Genomic DNA, 27,912 nt, shown 5'->3' with positions numbered 1-27,912 from the left:
AACAGTGGCTTACTGTTATTAATGAAATACAAAGCTTATGGTGCTAATTAGTCATCTCTCATTTACTCAGAATTCTCTCCATTCTTGTATAAAACACACACTAGTCACAAAGATCAAACCAAAAGCTATCCCTCTACCACCCACACTCTGCAGCACCAAGCACAGCAAAGTGTGGGCTGGGGTTTCCTATAGCTGCTCCAGTGCATGTGGAAGCAAAGAAGGTCTAAACTGGTGGAGGTGCTTCCAGTGATGTGTCAGTGCCAGGGGAGGCTAAACAGAGCTGAAGCTGGGCTCGCATCACTTGGACACATTTTGACTTCAGTACCAAGATTTCATCCAGCATGGTCATGAAATTCTGAAAATCCTGGTGAGGAAGGCACAAGGAAACAGTAGGGAAAAGTATCAGCAGGTTGGAGAAAATCAGTCTATTTTTTACACTGCAGCAGAACATAAAAGCATTCTGCAGACTAGTAGATTAAATGAGCATTTCCTTATTAAAGTCACAGCCCTCACAGACAAAGGTCAGTGCCTCTAAATACCAAGATTCATTGGCTCTGGTAGTTTTATCTTTTGGTGAAATTGCAGCTCATAGAGTGGCTTAAAAATAAAAATGTATAAAGCAGCTGTTGTTGCTCTTCTACTCTGGTTAGCTTTTCAAAAGTTTGGTACTGGGACTGGTCACCCAGTTTTACTATGTACTGAACTGTTCCTGACACCTCTCATGTTGGATTTATCGATTAGGAAAATAAATGGTGAGTTAGGCCATAGTATGCATCATATACAATAGCCCAATCTTGAGAGATACAAGGGATTTATTTCCGATCAGGTCATGGGGCCATGGGTGCAGGTGTGCCATAAGCAATACCAGCACTGTACCCAGCCTCAGCCCAAGGAGCTCTACACCTTCCATAGTCACATAGATAAAAATCCATATGGAAGTTTGATTAAAACAGAAATGCAGTTTTAATCCTATTTAAAGTAGGGGTTTTATTAATAACAGAGCACTGGGATGTGCTCTGCTCTCCAGCTGAGAGCAGTTTGGTGCCTTTGTTCACAGGTCTGTGCCTGAGAAGCTGGGAGGTGTCAGCATCCCCAGGGCTGGGAAATTCAGCTGCTGGGCATGAAAATCAGTCACACAAAAGCTTATTTGGCAGTACTTCAGATGTATCTCCTCCACTGTATCTCTGTCCTGCAGGGAAATCAGGTCAGTGATGAAGACTAACCCAGCTGCTGTGGCACATTTTTCTTAGGCACTTTAAATATTGCTTTGTTAAGTGCATGGCTGGTCTTGGCAGGAGTTTCTCCTGCAGACAAAGTTTCATGGCTGAAGAAGTTTAAACCATCTGAAAATGGAAGGAGAGAAGCTGTGCATGAAGCCCAAGCACATTACCCAAAAAAGGTCATGCTGTGAAATAAAACTGCAGGGTATGTTATTCACACACTGCTGGGAGGCCTGGCAAGCTTGTCAGAATTCTGCTAGCCAGAAAATAACTTCTTGCTGCAAGGGGCAAATAAATGGTGGGGAAGAGAGCTGGTGTCCAGTGACCAACAGACTTACAAAGAACAATCTCAGGAGATTTTTAAAAAAGTGAAGAAGATGAAACATAGCTTTGCTTCACTGCATTGTCTGCCACAAAACGAATACAGTTTATGTCTCCTGTGCTGCTTTCTGAACTGTATGTTATCTGTAAAACAGCATATGCAGCTTGAAATCACAGTGAATGAGCCACATGGTGGCCTCACTCCAAAGTCCCTGGGGGAAGATTCCTTCAGATCTGAACTGTGTCAGGAATTGAAATGGTTTGATAATGCTATGCAGCAATGGAGCTTGGACTTACTGAGAAGGTGAGGGAACTGGGAAGATAGGAGTTCTCACTGGAAAATATTCATAGTCTGTATTTTCACACAGCTGTGACACACATCTGTTGGGATGCAGGAGAAACAGAGAACTGGGATTGCCTAGCTAGCAGTGGGGCCATGCAGGTGCCAGTTTTTAGGTCTAGGGTACATACACCACTGTCATCTGAGGCAAAAAACAAGCCAAGAAATACTTGAATAACCAAAGCCAAGAGTGTGTGAGGCAGAAGCCACAGTGGTCAGAACACTTCAGTAAGCGAGGCCCAGGTTGTTGGCACACCTGCAGTGTGATAGGTAAAGAAGCTCCCAGAGGGAAGAGCCAAATGCCACCAGTGTCCTACTTTATGGGTGTGCTTTGTTCTGTGATACTGGCTTACTTGTCCCAGGCTGCAAGAACTAAACCATCACAGGGATAGATGGCCTGCTACAGTCTGCCCCATGATGCAAGATAAGGGAAGGCTCTCTTATCAGAGACAAGGCTTCAGGGCTGGCCCATCCATGTCCTGCTCCCCAAGGTCCTGTCAGAGTAGAGACTGGCAGACACAACAGGCGCTGAAAATGAGAGGCCTTTTCCAGGACTAAGACAGGCCTTGGAGAAGGGGTTGAACTGACCAGGAAAATCACATCACCAATTCAATAATCTCTAAGATAAATTTATACAGGTTCAATGGGCGCCAAAACCATCATTTGAAACACCTACCATTGCTGACATCTGATTTATCAAGCACTCCTCTTTGAAGCACAAGCATGCCATTTCATTCAGCTGCTGCCGATGAGCACGAATTACAGCCTGTCTGATTAACAAAAAACACACACTGGTTACACAGCCTGTAGTATAATCACTAACTGTAATCACATCTGGCCTCAATAAACCTTCAAGAAAGAGGAATACCCAGAGGAAGCCTTGCTGCCCTGTGTCCCTGGCACTCAGGAAGGGCACACCAGTGCTCCATGAAGTGCAGTGGACTGCACTGGTTTGGGCTTCAGGATGAGCTGGGTGACTCGGGGCTGCCTACAGATGAGTGACCACAGCCCTTCTTTAGCTCAGACAGCACAACTGCTTTTCACTGTAGGAGAATCAAGGAGCACAACAATAATCTAATTAATTGGTGAAATGGCTTCTAACCATGAGTCTGTAAGTAATTTCAGTGAGAAACAGGCCAAGCAGGAATGCAGTGCTGCTGTTGATTCCTCTGAGCAAGTTTCACTGACCAACAATGTATTTTCAGTCAAGGGAACGCAGTCTGTTTTGTCCCTGGGAGCTGACAGTGACAGCTCAGAGTACTCAGAAGTTTATACCTACATCTTCAGCGACTGCCCAGCTGCTCTTACAGCTTTTCTTTTCATTGATGGAACAATTATAGCCTGATCCTTGATAGAAGGTTTTGATATATTTTAGGCACTTTGCAGCTCACAGTAAGCCAATTAATTACTGAGAACTGCTGTTTGTATTATAATATTTATTCCTCTAGCATTATCCTAGAAGCTTTAATGGAATAATTGGCTTCCTGTGAGATTTTGAAGTATCACTAAATAACAAGCAACCACCTATTTTTAAGATAATTATTTTAAATTATGATTAATCTTATAATTATTTAATAGAACTATTAACCATTGGTTTTTGAATGTACATGTAAATATGACATACAAATAAAGCTTCACTACAAACTCTATGATGAGCAAGACTTACTGTGCCTTTTCTAGGGCTTCCCTCTGCCATTTCCCCATCGCTGATGCAGCATTTGGAGAGCTGCTGCTGGACACGTGTGAGGAGCACTTTGCATTTGCTATTGGCTTATTATCTTTGGTTGCAAATCCTGCATCTGCAGCAAAAGTCTCTTGTGCAAAAATACTCTGCTTTAACTTGGTTTTCAGCAACCCTGTTTCCTCATTGCTGAATGACAGCTTGGAAAGGTCTTCAGAACGGGTGAGGTCCTCATTCCTCAGTCCTGGCTTGGGCTGCAGCAGCAGGCTGCTCTCCCGAGAGGGGGACTGGGCTGCATAGCTCTTTTCAGGTATTTCAGCATTTATTTCATCATCACGGTGCCCTTGACTTGAGTTAAACTTCCCTGAATTACCAGCATTGTTATGCTGATTAACATCAGCGCCACACCATCTGCCTCCCAAGTGCTCTTTGCAGGGGGAGTCACTGCAAAGCCCCCCACTCTCTCTCTCTGGCCTGGGGACCGAGGATCCAGCTGCAGATCCAGCTGTGGATGCAGCTGTGGATGTTTCCATCGTGTCATGCCCAACAAACAAACTGCGCCGGACTCCCTTCTTGGACAAAGTCAATCCCAGGTGACAGCAGCATGGCTTCACGAGGCCGCAGGTGGGTGGGAGCGGCTTGTGCAAGGCTCGAGGGGAGCCCAGCAGGGCACAGAGCCTTCCCCTCTGGTGGGGTTGCTCCCCCAGCTCCAGCATGCTGTCAGTCAGAGATCTGCTCCTGGTGCACTGCCAGCCCTCCTCCTCAAACCTGCTCTGGCCTTCACTGTCTGGCACCTGCTTCTGGCAGGGAGGCTTCTCTTGGTTGGAAGAAGCTTTCTCTGTTTCACTTGTGTCCTCACCATCAAGAGGGGACACCAGGAGCTCAGAGGTGAATTCTGAGGAACAACCAGAAAAAACAGAGTGGTTAGCTCCATTTTTTTGAGCTTTCCATTTTATACCTCCTGCAAGGGCAGCCTTTTTATCCAAAGTGGATTCTTCCTTCTCCTCATGCTGGAGATCAGTTGCTTTGCACTCTGGAGCTCCTGATTTCAATACAGGAGATACATATGGGTTTGAAGCATCCTTTTCTGAAATTGAAGTGGCTTCACTGGAGTAAACAAGACATCTGGGTTTGGACTTGTACTCTTTGTGATCAGATAGGAAATCCTTGCCATTTCTCCAGCTACAAGAAGGATCTTCCTGCAGGCAGTAAGGTTTTTCTGCAGTATTGCTTGGAGAGGATTCAACATCTAAGTCACAGCTCCAGCCTGCAGGAGTATTGCTGCAGCCTGCAGTTTTAATGGATTCCTCTGCCTTTGGGCTACCCTCACTACAATCCAATCTATGATCTTCCATGGGTATTGCATATTTAAAAAATAAATCCTGTCGCTTTTGGCTTTTTTGCTCTTCTTCAGTTCCTTGTTCTCTCTCATGAAGGAAAAATGAATGTTGACTGCATTTGTTGGAATTTCCACTTTTCATGCTCTTTTGACTACAGACAGGTGAGAAAGAATCTTCACTGAAATCACTGTCATCCAGCTCTTCCAGCTGCAGCCCTTCTTTGCTCTGCACTTCAGTTGGAGTAAGACTCAGCTCCTCCTTCACTTGAATCTCCTCGGGCTTGTACTGCATTAAAAACCTCTCAAGGGGTTGATAGTTCAATTTTTGCTTTAGAATAGGGGGCTGCTGAAACTGCTGGTGATAAAGACGTAAATGCTCTTCTCTTTCCTTCTGAAACAGAGGCAGATATGCCCAAGGTTCAAAAGACTGTTTAACAAAAGGATTTTCCCATTCCTGTTCACTGTCAGAGGGCAGACTTCCATCTCCAAAGGAATTATCATCTCTAGGAAAAAGCTGTTTCTGAACAGGTTGCACTCTCTGGACTTTCAGGCACTGGACAGGAGTTCTGTTTTGCATATACTTGTCTTGCTGGCCACTCTCTTTTGTTTCTGCTGAGGCAATGAAATCCTTCATGGAGGGGCTCTTTTCAGGCTGGGGGGATAGATCATCATTTTTCTTCTTTAGGGGGTGTGTTATCCGTAGGACCCCCTTAACTGGGGTTGTGTGGTGGAAGCAGGGAGTGCTGGTATTTCCTTTGTAGGTATGTCCTTTGCCAATTCCCTTGGGGGTAGAGGTAAGAGGGACACCATGTGGCTGGAGTGCTGCAGCATATGCCTTTGGTTTTGTAACACCTGAGGGATGCTGAAGACCTAGCTTTACTTTCTTTGGAGAGCTCTTTTCCCCAGGTGGCAAAGAGGGAGTGCTTTGGACATGTTTTGGAGATATATTTCTAGCTCTGCGACGCCTTTTTGTGACAGGGGTAGAACATCTAATCCCTTTCTTCAGCTCCTTGACCCTGTAAAAAAGAGGATGGATTTATAAGATGTCACACTTTCAGATAAATAACGGCATCATCAGAACAAATCAATGTTTTCACATACTAAGACTAAATATGGAATTCAACATCATGGTTTGTTTTCTGTTTGTGATCTTCACAGGTAGCAAAACCCCTCTGCCAAAATGCCTGGACTTTTGGAAAAATCTATAGCGTCTTTTTAAGTGCTTCCTTGAGCAGTGCGTAACAGGTCAAGCGACTGGAAATGGCCTCAGTTTCAGTGCAAGGAGGTGGCATTTCCATACGTTACAATGCAGCAAACAAGCTGGTATTCTCCACAGCACATCACAGAGTCCCACAAGGCTCAAAGTAGGACTTTTGGAGTAGTTGCAGAGGGGCTTCTAAGCTCAGGTAATGTGCACAAGGCTGCACTGCTCCTGGATCAGACTCAGCAGTGCAACTGTGAAGAGCTGATGAACTGGTATCACCCTTTCCCCTACCTCCCTGACCCTCAACTGTTCCCTTTGCTCTTCTTGCTCTTTAAGCTATCTCTTGTCCTTTTAATACCAGCACTGTACAGCCTGTAATTTAGTTCCTGCTCTGTAGGAGGAAGGGTGAAGGACTTGCACACATTCTAAGTAGAATCACAATATGAAACTCAACCAAAACTTTTGATTGCTGATGTAGGTAATCCTGCAGTTACAGGGCATACAATGATATTTTCATCATTAAAAGCAGTCATCAGAAAGTACTTATGGGACCCAAAAAATGTTGAGTTGGAATAGGTAATGATTTTATTGGCTTTGTAAAGATTCTGTTTCTTGCCTAAATCGACATTTTCAATACAACTAGAATAAAATATAATTAAAAACATCACGCATTACTTTTTACTTTATGATTTTCACCTTGGCAAGACTGAGTTTCACCTCCTACCTGTCAGCATATCGCAGAGTGTTCAGGGTGTGCTCTGTAGCTATGTGACTTGGTGAAATATTGGCTATCATACATGTCTTGGAATTCCCAATGAAAGAATCCTTTAGCACCTAGGGTTCAAAGAAAAAAAAAATTGGGTTCTTAGCAGTTCATGTCCCTTGCAAATTCTATAAATTAGCAGTAACTACAAAAGAAATTCAACACGGGGTACTGTCTTTTTTGTTTTTATAAATGTAGTCCTCTTGTCTCAGTTCTTCTTGCCTTTATTTGTTTACAGTTTAAAATTAATACAAGTATTAATTAGGGCTCTAAACAAGCCCTTGTTCCAGATGCCTCAAGGGTGCCAATATGGTTCGAGGAATAAAGCAGATGTTACCGCTGAAGTCAGGAAATATTGATGGAAGCTCCCAGAACACTGGGATAACTGAACAGAAGATGCAAGATTGGTTTTGTCTGGAGGAAGATGGATGGTAACTCTGTATCAATCTGGAAGGTGGTGTTTGGGGTTTAGTTTGGTTTCAGTTTTTGCTTGTTTCTTTTTTTTTTGACAGTCCCCATTGTTGGCTGGAGGAAACAGGCAGTTGTCTTTAATTCTGTGATTACCTTTAAAATTAAAATTTATAAAAGCTATGCATTTCTTCTCTTCCTCAACAGGGGAAGCAGTTACTGAACTATGCCATCTATTTATTTACTTATTTATTTATTTGCTTATTTTTGTCCTCAGCAGGGAAACCTCTCCTTTTGCCTTTCTGCTCATTTTACCTGAGTTAATTTGCTTTGCCGGAAAGGAGTATGTGTGTGTTCCTGATCCAATGCTCGAATGCATTCCTTTAGCTACCAAAAGAAAGAAAAAACAGAAGGGAAAAATCAATCAGTCATGCACTGGCAAGGAACTGAACCACATCAAACCAAACCTACCCAAGTCTTGTGTCACCTTTGACTCCTACTGTGTGTTGTCCCTTGCAAGGTAAATTTGTGCCCTACCTAATGGGCTACACCAAATGCAAGGACCTGGGTAAGCACATACCTTTAGCACTCACAGAGCTCCACAGAGCTGCTGCCTGCACTATGTCTAGCTAGTCTGAAGCCAGTCTGGGCTACACTATGCTGCAGCTCGCAGGGCTTGTACCCAAAGGACAGAGCTTTTTGAGCTATATCTCTGACTTTCTTTCTTCTGGAGATAGCAGATTACAGTATTGTCATGATGATACTGCCATCAAGCATTTACAGCCTGTCTACATTGTACAAACTCCCACTGAAAATGACACTTATTTCTCATTTTTACAGCATTTTATTAAAAACTGCACCTCTAACAAGTAAGAGATCAAACTATTATAATTCTTTAGTCTGGCTCTCATAGTTGCAGTGTCTGAAGGTTTTCCACTTGAAAACAACATAAATATTCAAACCAGCAGCACACTTCAAATCTCATGGGTTTAAAGGTATGAGAAGAGTGTTATGATCATTGAGGCCAGAGCTATGTTTTACAGGCTGCAGATTAGATTTTACAGATTAGGAAGATTTACCCAAAGATGCTTTTTATATTTAATTCAGTCACTACTTGTAGACTGTCCAGCTATCTTCTTAGTTTCACACAATGCCAAAAACATACAGACTCTGCTTTTACAGTTTCTTTTAAAAGAGTTTCATGGGTTTACACTCAGGATTCTCAGAAATCACAGAATTGTTTAGGCTGGAGAAGACCTTCAAGATCAGACTTCTTTCTATTCAGGTCCCAACTCCCCATAACACTCAGTTATTCACCAGCAAGTACTCAAGAAAGCATGAAGTACAGAACCACATTCACTTCACAGGCTACCTCCCAGCACAGATACTCATATTCCAGTGCAGGAAAAGCCTCTATGCAAGAGAGCATCTACATTCCCAAAGCAGAGCAAGCCAGCTCCTATTCACAGCACACTAAGAGGTACAGTGGTGTGCACTGACTTCTGCACTGCTGGCTCATACCCAGGAACCTGTATCACCTTCAGCCTCACTTAGAGAAGCCCCCAGTCACCACTGAGTTTTGCTTCTTTGCATTAAAGGAGGTGCAAAGCTTTCTGCAGGATTTACACTCACAGACACTTCTGCTTTATCTTAGATGGCATTTTTCTGCTCTTTTGTCCCTCTTTGCCTGACTGTGGACACTTATAAAGACAGTTTGCCTTAGGAGTGCATTTCTTCCTGTTCCTTCCTCTCCACACATAAATTGCTAGTTTTTATGCTCTTAAGTCCTGATTCAAAAGAGAAGCCTGAGTTTAAGTGGTAAAAATAACTGGCAGGAACAGATGTGGTTTTATGAAACAAACATGGCAATTCCAAGCCAATATTCTTCAGAGGGGACAAAACCTTCTATATAAAATATGGGACACTATATGACACCTAACATTCTCCATGCTATGTTTACCTGTCTGGCATAAGAATGGATTAAAAATACTTAATTTTCATAAGGATATCTCTTCCTTCTTAAATTTTCAGTAATGAGACAAATTAAATGGAACATACTTAATATCTTGGTTATATTATCCTCTTCCTGGAATATATACACGCATTATTCTGTGGTTCATGTTTATCCTAAAACACATGCTAGTAATTAAATACAAAACCTTCCCTAGACATAATAGTAGCTTACTGCCAAAAGACTTTGGTTTATTTCTGCTCCTTCCATTTTTGTTTGTCGATCCGAGTCTCTGGCATCAGCTGCCCTTTCACTGCCAGCCAAGTCAATGAATGATATCCTAGAAAAAAAACAAAGTTGTATTTATCTTAGGGGCTTTTTCTCCCCTCTTCTTTTTTCACTAAATCAGCAGGCTGCAACACATGACATCAGAAGAGTGATTAGAAATGACTACTTTTGAACAACAAGAAACATCCATGGGAATATATGAGATACCAAAATAAGCATAGCAGCAGGAACAGTGTCAGAGCATCTTAACATTAAATAACAGAAAGTGTAGTTACACATGATGACAGTGCTCCACAGTTTAATGGATAAGCTGTGTAAAGCATGCATCTCTCCAGATAATCACTGTGTTTGTAGTTTCCTAAGAGCACAGTTAAAAGAAATTGTATGTGTCTTGATTTCTCCTTCCAGGTAAAACAAACAACTGCCATGTCAAATGGGAATTTGGGACAACAGGAACAGAAAATTTCAGTGTAGCAAGTAGTACACTAAGCTTTCAGTTTCTTTCCACAAAACTCCATTACTGCCTTTCACACTCCCTAGCTCTGGGTGCCAGCTGCTGTACTGACTATTGCACTGTATCCTTGTCTTTGTCCTTCCTCTTTTTCTGCAACAGCTCTGACTTCTTTTAGAGGCACATCTTGGCACCCTTTCCTCAGTTCAGCTCCACCTTCCTTTCAGACACACAAAAGCCCCCAGTCCAGATGCCACACCTACATAACCTCTATACTTTTATTTTTATGCCTGCTTGTTCTGTCTTTTCCTCTCTTCAGTGTTTATGGCTCTCCCATTTTGCCCTGTGTTCAAAATTAGATCCTGGGAAAGAAGACTGAGTGGCAGCTAATGGAAGGTTGTGTCAGCAGGATTTTGTGACACTCGGCAGTAATGCAGATGCGCAGACTTTCTTCCTCAGACCTGTTACTTGAGGTTGTTTAGTCTGAAGAAAAGATGACTGAGAAGAGGCACAATTACTTTTTGAATACATAAAGTGGATGCCACAAGAGTAAGTAAACTGCTTTTTCTGTCTGCTGCAGATAGAATCAGAGTCACACACTCAAATTATCAGGGAGGTTTATGAGAGGTACTCTGATTCTTCTGGACTAAGGCAAATATCTGTCATGGCATCATCTCCACCTGGGCTAGTCGTACCACAATCCCTTTGTAGTCGATTACAGGACAAAATGCTCTGAGGGGCAACCGCATCTGACCTAATTTAGGTCACTCTGCAGAAATCCCAGAAGTGGCAATTTCATTCTACTGACTTCAAAGGTGATGAGTTCACATGTGGATATGTCCACAGCAGGTATCTGCCTTTAGCAAAATTAAACGCTGAAGATGAGAAGATGCATTTGATTGTCAAACTCCTTCACTGGAAATTTGTACTAACAATGTTGACACTGGAAATTTGTACTAACAATGTTGACACTGGAAATTTGTACTAACAATGTTGACACTGGAAATTTGTACTAACAATGTTGACACAGCTCTTGCAGATGTGCCTAAAACATTTTCCTTGTAAACAGAGAAAGGACTGTAGAACTTATCAAAGTCTCTTTTAACCCTATCTTACAATTAAACTCACACTCATACACTAAGATTTCCTCTTTGTCTCTTGGATGTCCCTGGGCTTGACATCTGCACTGAGCACTTCTGCTTCTGGTCTTACCTTCCAAATGCCCTGTTGGCTGTGTCTTTAATTTGAATTTGGATGATGGCATGAGACCGAGAGGAATCTGAGTTGACTCCAGTGGCTCCTGTGCTACGTTCTTTTCCCCCCTTCAAAATTACCTGCAAAATCCAAGTGAATTGCAAATAAAACCACAATCTCTCAGAAATAGATCTAGTCCTCCTAAGACCAGGAAACACTGGGAGGAAAGGTTCATTACAGCCTTAAAATTTGGTGCAAGGCAGTAGAGATAGAATGGATCCCTTCCAGTATTTCTTTCAGCGCTCTGTGAATTGATTTGCTTGTAGTGACTCTACAGAGCTTATAGAGAACACTGCAAGTAAGAATCTGTTGCATCACACACTCACTCATATTTGCAAAATATCCGAATTATAAAATTAAATTCTTTCTTATGTTGCTGGCATACTTAGACACAACCTAAGAGACTCACGAGACTGACCATTTATTGTGTTGTTTTAAAATTTCACTTTCTCTTGTAGTAGATGAGTATGGTTAACCAGAAAGTCACACAAAAAGTTATGAACTACTAAAATCTTTCTAAATTTCCAAAACAAACAAACAAACAAAAAAAATATGCCAGAGTAAGGGACAAAGTTGAAAGATTAATTATACTCAGTACAATAACATAAGAAAACAAGGAAGGAAGGAAGGACAAAGGCTCCTTCAATGTACAAATCTAGATAATTATTTTTTAAAAACTTTAAAGCACTGTTGCATAAAGTCTAGCATTGACTGCAGCAGGGCATTCATAGATCAGTCATGAATTTTGCTTCTGGTTACAAGAACAAATACTGCCTAGAAAATTCAATACACTATCAGCTGATAGATGTGAATTATGCTTTTCAGTGGCCAGTTCTCAATTAACAACATAACCAACCACTGCAGCTTCTAAGCTTTATATCTGTGCTAAGTGCAGATAATTTCTGAATCAAAGTCAACATCAATGAGTAGTGAATAACCAGGGATGTGTTCAAAGCTCTTTCCATGTATCTGTTGCAGAATACTCAAGAGGTTCTGAGGCAAGCCAGTGACATTTCTGTGTTCAAAAGAGCCTGTGAACAATGTAATTCTTCCCCCAGTATATCTATAAGAATTAAGTAATTTAATAGCTCTTCTGTGTGTGGAATGGGATAATACCAAGGAACTGTAAATTAACCATATAGTAAATTTGCACTCTAACCTGCAGAAGCATCATCAGCTTGTCCTGAAGCTTGGAGTTAATGGGAAGATGGACAACTAAGTTAAGTGCAATATAAGTGGACAACACTATGACAATTTTAATGAGTCAGTTACAGTATCAGACATTTGCAATTGACACTTCCTTACCAAAAAAAATGAATTAAACTATGCAAAGTCAGTCTAAATAGAAAGTAGATTTAATCAGCCTGCTTGTTACAGGACAACACAGAAAATAGTCCAGTGTTCTTTAGAACTCAGCCAGGTAGGGAAGGAAAACTGAAGCCTTGTTCATGGTGAATGTCAGCTACTGTTTAAAGATCTTAATTTTACTTGGCTGTTATCCTGCACATATGTAAGCAATTTTTTAATCCTAATTCAGACAAATATTGCAATTTTAAGTATTTTCTAGTTTCTGTTTCTAGTAATTTTCAAATATATATATTCTGTGCCAAAACCATGTACCTTTTATATATAAAAATCTAAGTTCACAGAACCCCAAGATACCACACTGGAAAAAAAATACATATCCATCTTTTAAGGTCCTTTACTGGGACACTATTTAACTTCTGGAATCTTTCCCTAAGGAATGGCAGCAGAAGCGACAGCTGTGAATCACGTGCTTGCATGTGGCTAACATAAGAAAAAGCTTAATGAAAAAAGGCACTTTTAATAGAGCCCCTCCGTGCTCTGCTGGGGTGCCAATTTCAGGGCCTTAAACAGCTACACAGAAAATTATCTCTGTAAGTGACACACAGCACAAATCAGCAAATCAAGCTGCAGAACACAAAGAACTAATCCCAAACAGTACCTCCAACAGATGATCTACAGTATCCACCTGAACCTCCTGCAGTCCAACTATCTGAACAACGTGGTTGCCATCTTCTCTTGCAAAAAGTCTGAAAACAGAACAGGCCAGAAAGGAGATATCAGAAATCTCAGAAAGCAGCAATGAAAACACATGTTCGTGCCATGATTCTGCGAAAAAGAGATTGAGGCTACTGACAGGGGAGAGGCCTTGCTGTCATTTTTTTTTTCAGAGCTGAAGAGGTACTTCATTTATAACAAGTACCACTGACATTTCACTGCTAAAGAGACATTACCAGTGTATTTCTGCTAGTTCAAGAATATAATAAAGCAGAGAAATAAATTACATTTTTAGAGTTCCTGTCTCTCTTTAAACTACATCTAAGGCTCCTCCAAGTTCTCATCAGACTGTAAATTTTGCTCTGTTCATATTCTAAGGATTTTTGCACAGGATTGTAAAGCAGCTCCTATAGAGTTAGAGTCATATTTCAACATCGCCTCCAGAGGCTTGCTGGGCTGAGTCACTGCACTGCCAGATACATGTCCCCAGGGAGAAGGTGAGCAGGCTCTGCACAGTCAAGCATGTAGGAGATCAACAGGATCTTCAGAGAAGGGATTGGCAAGAGCCAAATCCCACTGGGACAGCAGGAGGGACAGCCAGAGTTTATGCTTGACCAGGGAAAGACAGGGACTCCACAATGGTTGACACATGACAGGCTGTCCAAAGAAGTTGTGGATGTCCCATGCCGAAAACGTTCAAGTCTAGGTTGGATGGGGCTATGAGAAACCTGGTCTAGTGGTTGTTGTCCCTGCCCAGGGCAGCAAGGTGGAACAGATGATCTTTAAAGTTCCTTCTCAAAATGTTTTGTGATTCTAAGACAGGAACTTCTGGCTACAAAAAGCTTGTTTCTCTACCTATGGATCTTCAGCTATCAAACATAAGTACTTATTTTTCCCTCAAACAATAAACCAGGAGTCCCTACCAATGTCACAGTATCTACTGTCCAATTTTGCATTCCTCCCTAAGTAATTCCTACTAACAACCCTAATTACATATATAACATTTGCTATAAATGCTAGTATGCTAAATGTAATCACATGAAAACCAGTAACTGATTTCCAAACAGTAACCAGCTGATTCACAATGACAGGCTTATAGTAAATTGTATTTATTTAAATACCTTTTCCTTTCATTTAGTAGGTCATAAAGCTGTCCACAGTAGATCTCATAAAAACTGATCAGAACAATAAGATCTTTCCTGGATGGTGATGCTTCCAGGTGCCTAAAGATGTCCTTGGCAGCCAGGGCATAGAGTCCTGGGTTCCGCTGATTCCCTATCATGGTGTAAGTCTTGCCAGCACCAGTCTGCCCGTATGCAAAGCAAGTTGCATTGCCTCTGTGAAGACAGCATATGTGTTTAGTACCACATCTCATTCATTCATATCTATTAAATAATATTCTGCAATGCTGGTATCTATATATAGTGGTCCCTTAGCAATGAGGTTTGGTCTGGTACCATCTCTGGGAAACTGCAGAGTGCTTAACAATGATTTCCAAGTATACCCTATGGAGATCTGATGTGGCACAAGATGCTGGATCTCTTCCACTCTTTTCCTTTCCCTGCCCCTCTTAAAAAAAAGATTTTGTACCTGGTTCAGTACTCCTGAGGAATGGGTAAAGATGTAGGGCTTCAGTAATCACAGTGAACAATTTATTGCCAGTTTAGATTGCAGATTGGCTTCACCATGGTGTCAGATTAAATGAATGTCAGCAGGAGGGATAATAAAATATTATTATATTTTAAAATATAATAAAAAAATAAAGGGAAATCTGGGTAAAAATAGCATATTCTTTTCTGGTGGCATTACTGGATTAGCTGTAATGTGAATCATTGCTTTAGTGATTATTACACAGCAAGGTACAAGCCTCATTCTCCTTTTTCACTTTCCTTTTCTCAAGAGCATGATACTCTGTTTCTGTTGATGACACTTGGAGATTTTCAGTAACAAAATACTCCATTTTGTTAATCTTCAGCATGGATATGTAATCTTTTCCTTCAAAGACCAAAAAAAGTAATTATATTCAAGTATATATTTTATATATATAACCTTGCATAGAAATGTCTCATCAATTTCCCATTAATCAGGAAGTATATAATTATGATTAAATCTATAAGCAAAATAAATAAAAATAAATCACAAGGTTATTCATAATTTCTATTACCCTGTGAACTATAAAAATACATGCAAAAATATCTCTCAGTAGTTTCAGGAAAGAGATAATATTACTTCTTTACAGATGAGTGTGTTCTGCCACACAGGAGCCTTTGTTAGAGTGAAGATGAGGGTTCAGAAATCCTGGGACACATTTCTTTTTTCCAGGCTCACCATGCTGTCTCTTTGTTGCATTTAAGGTTCAATTTTAACCTTCTTCTGTAACTAAGATTTGTTACCAAGTGTGAAGAAAGTTTTCCCTGATTTATTTTTGTCAAAATTGCAATCAAAGATATTCTGAAACAGGGAAGGAATGTAGCAAACATGAAATAAAGGTACATTTCAAAAGATGAAAAGCAAAAAGGCAAATTCAGGCAACACATTAAACTGGAAAAGAAAAAGGCAAAAAATAACAAATGTAAGCACTGATGCCCTACCCATTAAAAATATGCTGAATGAGAGGATATGCTGTCTTCATATACACATCGTGATTGGTACATGACTCCCCAAAGACTTCATCAAAATAAAAAACATGCTGAAAAACAAAGATAGTCTTTACATAAGAATGAACATGTTTCACTTTCCCTCCAACTCCATCCAAAGATAAAATGAAATAATGGAAGTCTTTCCAGTGACTTCATATGGCTTTGGATTACGTAGAGTGATCTAGCACACTTAATATGCAGCATGACCTATGTTGGAACACACCAGCCAAGAGATTCAGGGTAGGGGTGAAAAAAAAGGAAACAAAAATTTCTCAATCTCCATCATTCTGAAACATAACATACCAGAGACTTTAAACAAGAAAAAAAAAAAAGCTATTTAAAGAAAACCTATTCATGAAATTAATCAGCCTACAGATGTGCTGTCAGACTGTAACAGTTAAAAGAACTGAGACTCAGCTCCTGATTCCTTCAAAATTAGTTCTTACTTGTGACTAAGTTGTGATTAATTTCCTCTGTTCTTAAAAAGTTTTGTGCCAGAGAAGAAAGAAGCTGTTCTTAAGCAAAGCTACATTGCCAGTACCCGGAAGGGGACAAGAAAATCAAAACTTCCCACATTTCAGATTAGACTCAAAGAAGCAGTGTCTGTGGAAATGATGCAGCATATGTCCCACTGTAAAAGGCAGCACATGAACTGGGCCTGAGAGAGATCCAAACTGAAATTTTACCAGATACTCCAAACAGTTGTTCCTAAGGCCCAGACTGTAAAAATAACACACAGGAGAGCGAGAACGGCTTGATGCCTGTACAAATCAGTTCTGCTCCTGGTGCTGTCAGTCACAAGTCTGACATTTGAATTAGGACAGCACAAAGTATTTGGGATTAACAGACAAAGACCAAAAGGGAATTTAATTTTCAAAAGCATTTGAGAAAAAAGGAAGGGAGGGACAAGGGTGTATGTGATTAATTGAAACAGACCTAAAATCCTGAAACAGTGAAAGGGAACTCCTCACTGAAGCACCCTAGAAAGCCACCAGGAGGTATTTCTCCTGCAGCAATGTAGCAGAGGGTTTATTTTGCCACATACACAGAAAGCTGCAAGAGACATACTTCTAGAGCTTAAACTTCCGGGCTCAGGTTTGCTGGCACAGTCTAGCATAAACCAGAAGCAACTCAAATATAGACTAGTTTGAGCAAAAAGAAAAGCCCACCACCTATTTCAGTGTAAGAAATATTAAAAGTACTTTTCTGTTTTCCCTCATGGAAACTCCATGCACAACAAGCTTTAACCTTTCATGCAAGTGACTGGCCCGTAAGTACAACCTTCAATGGAGGATGTTACCTGTAAAATGTATTGCGTAAGATCAACTGCCTCTTTCTTCTCGTGGAGAAGTAGGGTTTCTTTGTCTTTCACTCTGATTATATTAACCTCCCCACGTCTCTCCTCCCTCATACAGAGAGGACGTTTTCGGACACACACTCTGATTTTTTCTCTCTCTGTCCATGGAGTCTCTTTGTCGAAAGTGTTGGATCTACAACAACAGTGGAGGTCCACATTTTAAAATCAGGTTACAACAGAATCTACAATATGCCTGAATTTGTAACCTTTATCAGAGAATGTTTCTGTCATTAATACCTATCAAAAAAACTCCATAACGTATCTCATTTTCACATGGTGCATTTTTTGATGCTTTTTTGTAAGCAGACTCAACGCTTCCTGTGCATTTCTGCTAAAACAATAGTTGTGTTTGTACAGCTACACTCCTGAACTTGTTGCTGGACCAACATATTTTCAGTTGTACACAAACATGAGATGGAAGCTGGCATAATATCCAAATTAATGTAATGAAATATAATCTTGCTGAAATTATTTACAATCATTAATTAGCCACCTAATCACGTAGAATAGAAGTACAAATTCATCTTGAAAAGGGAAGTTACAATACTTTGTTGTTTTTCCCCTCATGCTGGACTTTATTATTCCCATTATAGAGGGTCTAACTGGTTACGAGTAAATGACTCAAACTGGCAAATGAGATAGTATTACCATGTTCCTTTCACCTAAAAGAAAAAAAAATTGAAATATTGAACTTATCCTTGTCTCTCCTTTGGTCTTTTTTTCATAAAAATGTTATGTGGTTTCAGACCATAAACAAAGTTGTGCTCTCATGTTTCAGCAATTTCACTTTAGACCCCCTCCAGATACCTCACAAACAGGAGGTAATTTCATGTTTCAGTGATTAACCTGCTGTGTACAGCATTTCACTAATAGAATAGGCTTGAATTAGCCAAAATGTATTCATTACATCTCTTCCTCCTTCAAGTGTCTTCAGCCAAATCAGTAATGATTTTCAGCCTGGATTTGCATTTCAAATAATCAAGCCCCAACTTGCCCAAAAGCACTGTTTCTGCGACACTCTTCAGATGCCAAAATCTCTTAGCATAGCAACTGAAAACTCATATATATCAGTTGTCTAACAAATTGTAACCCACAGGTTACTCAATGTCTCATTAACATCCACAGGCTTGTGGTATCACTGCTGTTGTGCTCCATGATTCCTCACAAGCACATGAGATGCAGATTTTAAATCGCAAAATGTGTCTTTGAAGACCACACACAAGTAGTCGTTACTTGTCACTAGAGTCCATTTAATTTTAGTACAGCTTTCCTGTGCAGTCCAGGATCAGGCCCTGCATTTAGTTGGAAAATTCTTTCATCACAAAAGAAAGGCAATAACACTGGAAATAAGATGCTTCATAAGCTGGTGTGAGCTTATGCATATCACTAGGCACCAAATGCTGTCCAAAAAATGATCAGAGGCTCTGAAGTTTAATTGTCATGCCAATGGGTGTAACTGGTGACCTGCAGCAAGTGCCTGTGGTGCTCTAAGAGCTTGAACCAGAAAGGGTTGCAATATTTGGAGAAAAGAAAAACTGAAAACCTAGAGACTTTGTTAATGAGAAAAAAGCAATAAATTCTCTCTAGTACAGAGGCATATTTTGTTGAGCATATTTTGTATGGGAATAGAATGCATGTTAATTCTATATGCTGAACCCAAAGTTTATATTTCTCACTAATGCCTTTAAAAAATAAATTGCATTTTATAATAAAATAATTTTTCATTACTAGGAAACAAAAAATCAAATAAAAGTCATGACACAGATCATCAGGAATGTGACTAAATAACAGGTCAGAAGAACCATTATGTTTTTGCAAAATCAAATTATTTGCTGTGGGCAAGTTCAAAATAAATTTGAACATATTAAAAGAGCTCTTTGTCTTTCTGCTATCTGAATGTCATGTTTTCCAATATTTCTCATAGATGAGACTAGATAAGCCTTCACAGTGGTAAAATCACAAGGTGACATGGGAATGGATGGATTCAGCAAAGCAGTTAAGCACACTTGTAAAACAGGAATCACAAACCTGAGTGTAAGCATGCTGCTTCAAGCCTGCCTGAAATGCACAACTCTCCAAACATGAGAAAATTAAGTTGAGGCATATCAGGAGGAGGATGCAGAAAGCCCACAAGATGAACCATAATGCTAGATACAGAAGAATGCGCTTACAAAAGAGAGCAAGGAAAGAAAGTGAGAACAATGAAGAACATGACTATATTGCAGGATTAAAAATCTTTAACTCCTTTAGTTGAGCCATTAGGTTTAATAATGTATCATTTTTTTAATTTGCCAATATTATAAATCCTGTCCTTTCAGCTGCACATTGGCTCAACTTCCAGAAGAGAGAGAGAATGCACCAAATATATATTGGAGGTTGGTACACTTCTCCAGAAGGTGGGAATGTTTTTTTCCCCAGCCAAGGAGAGTTATAAACTTTTGGCTTGCATTTCACAGTTTAAATGCTCTACATTTCACAGTTTAAATGCTCTACTTACTATGTCACCTTAGTACTTTTCCACTGGGGCAGCAGCATCTAACCCTTCCATCTAAATGCAGTCTCAGTGGGAGCTGTAATTGACGCCTCAACTCCATGGATCTTTCCCTGTACCAAGTCTTTCCCCCACAGACTTCCCAGACCAGGCCTAACTTCATAAAACTACCTCTCTTCATTGCATTTTAACTACCATGACTGCATTGCAACAAGCTAGATACTGGTATTACATGTGCAGAGGCATATGTGCTCTGCTGCTGAATCAGGAAAAAAATATTTGGCACTTTAAAAATGTTGCCAGGGTAGATTTACCAGTGATAACCACAGCCCCTCCAGTACCAAACAATAGGAAAAGTTACAGGTCCATGCTTAAGGAGCAGCTGCAAGGCATCCCTCTCACCACCAGGTCTGTAACCCTTCCCAGCTGTATTCATTCTGCTTCCTTTTAAAGCTTCAGTTCAGAAATTTCTTTTTAAAAAAATACAGCCATCACAGCCTGTATCCATTTTACCAGGAAAAGCTTGACAAATTTAACATCAGGCAATTCCCTGTTCTGGAAAAATAATGTTTTAAAAGATAGTCCCATTGAAAGACAAAGATTGGCTCAAATACCAAGAAAACAAAGCCTTAAATCCTGAAAGATAATAAAGACTATTCTTAGACAGCCTTAGTGAGTAGCAGCTGGTCAAATTCAGATGATTCCTTCTACAAGACTCAGAACTGCAAATGCTTATTAATATCTATCTTGTCTGTAAGACTTTGCATTGCTCTGTGGTGCTTGGATTGCTTATTTGGAGGTGGGGAAGACAGATTCTACTCCACAACTAAGAAATAATTAGTTATGACTAACCTGAAGTATAAGCAAAATAAAGGTGATTATTACCTGACAGAGGAATAGGGTAGTCCATAATTATAACCTGAAATATGAGTTACTCTTTGTACAATAGGAGCTTCAGAATCCCCTAGGAGAGGAGCAATATCATCAGAAACTGCTGGACAGCTCAGGTAATTTTTTGTACCTACTCCAGCAATACTTTGGTCTCTTCTAGTTAATCTGATCGGCTCTGAATCATGTGGTAGAATGTGTCCCAGCATTTCCCCTACACTGTTCTTCTCTTCCTTGGCACTGATATTAGGTGAATGATACAATTCAGATTCAGAGTCTTTAACTGTTTCATCATTTTCCTCACAGAAGGACTCGAAACGCAGCTGTCTGCGGGGTCCTGACCTGGTCACCTGAGGCTGAATGAAAAGGCCATGTGGTTTTAAGTCTTGTTTGTTTAAGTCTGCAATGCCTTCCTCTCGCATAATTTTTATTATTCTAATGAGCTGAAAAAGACGCTTGCGGTCATTTATGTCATGGACCCCCAGTTTGGTGTAATCTTCCATAGAAACTTGGGCAAGCTCATCAATTTTCTGAAGACCAAAGGCAGTGAAGTGGGAATAGTACTTTTCAAGTTCTGCTTCACAAAGGCATTCATAAAGGCATGATGCCATCTTCAATCAAGAGCCTACAAGAAATCAAGCAAAATAAACATTAGAATCATATGAAACATCACATCTGACAAAGTTACTAATGAAGAAACTGCACGTTTCCTGATTCCATTACTTGCAGTTAGGCTAGAAGCTTGTTTAACTCCCAAGTTTATCACATAGACTGACAAACACTACAGAAAACAGCAATAACAACAGTAAACTAAAACATGAAACAAATATTTTACCCATGAATCTATATTTTAAAACTATATACAATACACAACATGTAAGAAATGCACAAGGTGATATTACTCACTGCCACAGAGCTCCTACACGCCTGATATCTACTTGATGAATGCCACAGCTACTGAAACTCTGTCCTCAAGCTATAGAATGTAAAATGCCTAATTTTAGACACTCAATTTAATATCAAGGCACGTGGTCTAATGTGGTTCAGCTACCCCTGGTTAACTAACCAGAGGAGAAAAAATTGTACTTGTCCTCACCTCAAGCTGCCTATTTAAGACCATTCATCATAGAGATGAACTATAGCAAAGTTATAGTTTTGTTGTGCAACCTTCTCTTTTATGTCATGAATCCTGTGAGCATTTCTGAGTCTCTTTGACAGAAAAAATAAAAAAACAATTCTGCAAAATCTGAAAGACAGCATTTCTCTAAATCTATATATGCCACTGGAATGCCATACTTGCATTCTTGGGAAACCCAAAAAAGAAACATGAATCACTGAAAAGTATGCCCCAAATCCCCCAACTTCTTCACTTATGTCTTACTGGCAATGCATGGTGCAGCTGTCTGTATCCCAATGGATTAATATCTGAAGATATTTTTACTTGTTCCATAAAACACAAAAATGATAGCAATTCAAATATCTGCTGCCTACTGGCTTCTCCTATCTTTGTTCAGTCTAGGACCTTAACAAATACTGCTCTTACTCATGTTTGCAGGTTGCAGTAAGACTCAACAAAAACAAGTTATTTACATTTTCCTCCCTGTAGTTCAGGGTAGATCCTTTGTGAGTACTTTCAAGGCTCTCTACAAGGACATTATAGAAGAAAATGAGGTGGACCCAAATTTGAGTCCATATAATTAATTAATACATTATGTTGAAGTAATAACAACAATAACATCACAAAGATTAATACATAAAGTACTGATTGTGTAAGACATTACAGAGACCAAAATGCGCAGTAGAGAACATCTAAAATTACTTAGACTCCATGCTTTGGCTAAAATGATGACATTCAACAACAACAAATTCCAAGACCAAAAAACTCACATGTAAGTGAATTTATTTAATCTGTAGGCAGCACATTCTGAATCCTGAAGCAAAGTTTGAGTCACTGCTGAGGCTGCTAGATCCTGGGTGGGGGAAATCAAAATTGACAGAGAGGGCAGCAAACCCAGAGATTAGGGAGACTAAGTGCTATATGTGTGCAGGGGTTTCACAAGCATTCACTACTTGCCAACTTCTCTAACATATAAAAACACACAGGAACCTGAGACTTCATTTAACTAATTACACTTTGGGAAAATTCCCTTTCTTACATTAGGTAGCTTAAAATATAAAACCAGTACAGGTGCTGTGCAACTCTCTGAATGTTCTGCCATGGGAAACTTCTTTTTGATGTATTGATGACTTCTTGTTTGATGAAAGGAGCACCTAGAACTCAAGGCCAAGACACCAATCTCTAAAGTGTTGAGAATCTGTTAAAGACAAAAAAAATCCAATAAATTTATACTGTCTACTCTCTATCTGTATCATAGATTACACCTACATCTTTATATATTCTTATATTAAATACAGAGTGCCAAAGACCCTAATTCAGTGTTAACCTCTGTTCAAATTATAATGGTGAACACAGGAGAGAGAAAAAAGAATAAATAGGGAAACAGTGGAGACATTTTCTGAAAAAATAACAGCAGACAAGGAGAGAGAATAACTGATTTGAAGGTCAAGGTTCTAATTAAAAATGAAACAAAATATATTTAAATAGCTAGAAATAACAGGTTGTCATTATATGGAGTGACAAGTCAGAAGAATTCTCAGTATTAGGAAAATCCAAGTAATGTAGGTACTCCAGAACCTACAAGAGCCATGTAAGCAGCTCTCTGTGGCTAACTGGCTAAGGCTCCGTGCCATGTGAAAGCAACAAAATGGTTTCTTAATAAGACCTGGCCTCTTAATTAGACCTGAGATCTGCCTTCCCAGATATAATAAATCTTACTGGATCTAGGTGGTTTCAGGGATAACTCCAGCAACTCCTTATCAACAGGACAGGAATGTCACAAGCTAGGAGAACAAAAAAATCACTGGGAAAAAAATTAAGAGGTTCCAGCATTTCTGATCAATTTAAAACTTGAGAGTAGACAATTGCTAAAAGATTTTGGGTGGTTCAAAAATGAAAGAATTCAGGGAAAACTGTTAAATGCCAGCAAAACTCCTCTCACCTTTCAATCACTGATGCTCTAAAAAAATAAAAAAGAAGAATATCCTTCTCCTTATTGAAAGAATACTTTATTTCATCCAACCCTGTAAAGATCTTTGTGTCTGAAGATGCTTTCCCTAACAGATACACAATTCTTCAAAATAAATTGGCTTTGTGAAAACTAAGAGGAGGTTTTCAAGAATTCTAAATAGCTAATGCCATCTTCTGGCAAAAAATCGCAGAAGAATTTTAGTCTTGTAAGAGCCAGCATTTCCTCAGTTATTTGTTTGCTCACCCATGAGAAAAATGTGTCACAGGGCAGAAAAACATACCATTCTTCAGTGTGGTAATTTCTTATCAAAAACTAGGTCTTGTTTCCCACAAAGATATAGGTAGCTTCACTGAAAACAGGGTGGACATAAAAGACTAGGACTTCCTGAAATAGCTTGGTATAACATATTTTGAGAAAGAGGTGAGTTTGGAGGTGTAATTTGCCATGTGCACCCACGTGCAGCCTGACACCTGTATGTGGCAAACATGAGCTCTCTGAACTTGTTTTTTATGCCAAGATGTTTTACAAAGATCTAAAAAGGCTTCCAGATGCTGGTAACACATAATTGCTTGTTGTAAAAAAGCATTAGAATTATATATAAAAGGGATCAGCTTAGCCACAGAATTAGATTGCAGCTTGCCATCAGAGAACTCTTCCTCAGCTTCAGTACTAGAGGTTTTTTAAAAGTCATAAAGCTGATAAAAAAAACAAAAGTCAGATGTAAATAACAGAAAGGAATGGATACATTTTTCTTTCCTGAAGGAAATTAACTAACAACAAAATTATGCTCTAGCAGCTGTCTCTCAATTTTAAAATGCTTTTAATTATTAATTACCTCTTTCACAAGATCTTTTCCTTCTCAATGCACTTTTCAAGGTGGAGGAAAGGTCTTCAAAAATACTTGGTGTTAATCACTGTGTATAAAATAAATGTAAAAGCCCCGTTGAGATTATTTTAAGAATAAAGCAGCCTTGAACCACTAACCTTGATCCTCATTAACTTTTGTTATATTAAAGATCTCAGTACCCCATTCACTTGAATAACCCTCACACGTCCTGTTATTCCACTGTAGCTCACTCATACTGACATGAGTGATGATTTAGAGTGACCAGTTTAGATTTAGATTATTTCCTGAGTGTCACCACTGAGAGAAAACACAAGTGTAATTTTATCTGCTCTTCAAATTAGGGAAATAAAGTGTAGAAATCTGACATGACACTTCTAAAAAAAAAAAAAACAAAGATACATTTTGTCCTGCATATAGTCTAAGGTAATCACTCTGAATCATAAACCCTGGCCTAATCATTAAATAATTTTATTAGTCATGATTTTCATGGCTATTTGATAAGCATAGAAATTGTTATTTAGCATACAAAGCATAAGCATCACCTTGTTTTCTATGTAAACCATCATGGTCTACAAGTATCTCATAAAAATAAAATTTAAGAGCTTTAAAAGTTTGTAACTGTGCATAAATATGTGTAGGTAGGTACAGCAGCACACTGTACCCATTACTTGCAACCATTTTACCCCAAAAAAAAACTTCAGCACTTCAGCAGAGGTTCTATTCATGCAAGAGTTTGCAGATTTTTTGAAATACAGAAGCAAAGAATGAACAGGGAAAAGGGAAACTTACTAATTAGTGTCACTACCCATCCATCTTCATTCCTTATTCATTTGAACTTAAAACTCTTTTTTTTAAGGTGATCTAAAGCTAAATCTGATTTAACCCTCCAGAAGTGAATGGCTAATTTGCTTTCACAGAGCACCACACAAAATGCTTTACGTTTTAATCATTCTGACCCCATTTCTTGGGAATTAGGGCATTACTGTGAAGAACAGGGTCAAGCTTCACCTGCACTTTTTTAAGACAAGCTCCACAACAAGAGATAATCTGTATTGTAAAAGTGCCCATAATTTTAATTTAATGCAACAGGTAAGGATCTCTGAAGCCGTGGTTGACGTTGCAGCAGATCCCTTTGGAAGATCATAGGATTACTCTACCATAGGATTACTCTAAACAACAGGGCATTAAACATTCCACTGCTCCTTGGAACAAGTGTTCAGCTGTTTTGAAGCTGAACTCTGACAATAGATAATCACTTAGAGCTTCAGTACAGCAAAAGCAACTGGAGAGGAGGGAATGGTTTTAATGCTAAATGGCAGCTATTTTACATGTGGAGCTTGACACAGGTCTGCTGCCTGCAGCAACAAGTGAGACAAGGGGGTTTCCTTTGCCACTGATATACCTTGAGGAAGATACTAAAACAATTAATGTCATTAAAACTGGCTTACAAACAACCAAATATCTGGGACTTTTTTGTTTCCCCAGAAAATATTTCAGAGTATTGTGTTCCTCTATCCATACTAATTAATGCCATTAAAACTGACTTACAAACATATAAATATTGAGGACTTTTTTTGTTTCCCCATGAAGTATTTAATAGTAATTGATTCCTCTCTCCACACTAAGTATAGCCTGGTGACCTCAGCAAAGAGGCCCCATCCTGCAGCTGATCCCAACAGCTGCCAGGAACAGCTGCATGGAGAAGGGGAAGTGTCCAGTATCGGGATATGGAATATTGGAAGTGTCCAATATTCAACCACGTGCCGAGAAAATAACCCACGAGTTATAGCAGGGTGCCAATTATTTGAAAACCGTGCCTAAGCTCATCCACCCAGCAGCATCTACCAAATGCCCCTCAAGATTTCATTTACAGTTTTAAAGTTTTACTTAATTTTTAAAATAGACAAAGATATATATATAAATAAACATAAATATATATATTACATATAAAATTATAAAGAACATAAAAATGCGTTCTTATATATTATATAAAATAAATTAAAACTATATTTTAAATAGTACTTATATAGTACTTATAATATTTTATACATTGTACATGATACATAAATATATATATTTTTTGAATTGCAGTTACATATTCCACATGTTATATAAATTATGCACTATCTATAAAATATATAAAAATGCCTAAGTGAAAAATATTTTATAATTATAAAAATGTAGCAAGACAAACCGCCACGCGTCCGGACTTGCACCGCGTGCGGAAGGGGGGGAAAATGTCTCATCCTTCCCTCAGCTGTCCCACCACGGCTTTTCCCCGTCCAGAGCCCCCAGCGGGGTCGGCCACGAGGTGTCCCTAGAACCCTCCCTGACCCAATTGTCCCCGTCCCCTCAGAGCCGGGACTCCCCGCACTCACCGGCCGCGCCACCGCTCGGCGGCGGCCATTAAGCCGCGTCTCCATGGCAACAACGCTTTTCCCGCTTCAAACGCCCGCGCGCAACCTCGCGCGCACAGCCAGCCAATAGAGAGAGAGGAGAGAGGTGGACGGGGCACGTCTCGGCGGTGAGAGGCCAATCCAATGCCTTATCGGACTTAGAGGCGGGACCTAGGGGAAGGCGGGGGGGCGGGACAAGAAGGGAGTGGCTACCGCCCGCAGCGCTGCCGCTGCGATTGGTTAAGACTGACGTCAATGATGCGCTAGCTCCCGCCCACTGCCGGACCCGGAAGCAGAGGTGAGGGAGGGGGTTCATGGTGAGCGCTGTGGGGGTGATACGTGTCCCTGTTCCCAGTGTCCCCATCCCTGGGCATGGGGGCGACTCTCTGAGGGTGGGGAGGAAAGGGCAGAGCAGCGGGATCGCGTGGCGTCAGGCGCCGGCGGCGGGGCCCTGCTGTGATTTGTCCTTGTCCTTCCAGGCGCGCACGGGAGGTGGTGCTGGTTCCCCGGGCTGGCCCCGAGGCTGTGGGGGCCGTGGCGGGGGTGTTGTCCTCGTTGTGGCTGATCAGAAGCTAATGGAAGTGGTTGAAGTGGTTGACCGAAAGAGCTGAGCGTCGTCCAGGGGCGTGGTTGGTGGTGGAGGGCTGCGTATTGTGGTTTCCCGTGTTGGAAGTTGGAGGTGCTTGCTGATTGCCGCTCTTAGCGTCCCAGGGAAATACAATGTTCTATAAAGTCACTGAATTATGAGTCTCTGCCAGAATGCAGATTTTGCCCAGAATTGGGGATCGGCCAGATCTGTAACATCGATTACTCATCTCCTTTGCTTTCCCTCTTTTTCTCTATAGGACTACTCATGCTGGCTTCATAGCTTATTGCTGGCAATATTTATCACCTAAGAGGTGTTCCTTATTGTTTATATCAAATCAGTACTTAACAGACGTGCCAAGAAGCTTTTAGTTTTGT

At 40.1% G+C, this 27,912-nt stretch overlaps 1 protein-coding gene across 1 annotated transcript; it reads right to left on the bottom strand.

Annotated features, from left to right (window-relative positions):
• Positions 1–223: 223 nt before the first annotated feature.
• Positions 224–21,228, bottom strand: KIF24 (kinesin family member 24). Its single transcript, XM_062512764.1, has 12 exons — positions 20,615–21,228; positions 17,182–17,371; positions 15,834–15,931; positions 14,364–14,579; positions 13,187–13,274; positions 11,179–11,300; positions 9,462–9,567; positions 7,592–7,663; positions 6,830–6,939; positions 3,548–5,917; positions 2,558–2,651; positions 224–364 (listed from the first exon to the last, which is right to left on the bottom strand). The coding sequence occupies exons 1-12, from the start codon at positions 21,226–21,228 to the stop codon at positions 224–226; spliced, it is 4,221 nt and encodes a 1,406-aa protein (XP_062368748.1).
• Between the last annotated feature and the right edge of the window lie 6,684 nt (positions 21,229–27,912).

Source organism: Cinclus cinclus, chromosome Z (assembly GCF_963662255.1).
Source record: "Cinclus cinclus chromosome Z, bCinCin1.1, whole genome shotgun sequence".
NCBI lineage: Eukaryota > Metazoa > Chordata > Aves > Passeriformes > Cinclidae > Cinclus > Cinclus cinclus.
Note: the sequence above shows the minus strand (reverse complement) of the source record. Positions and strands in the feature narration are given on the sequence as shown.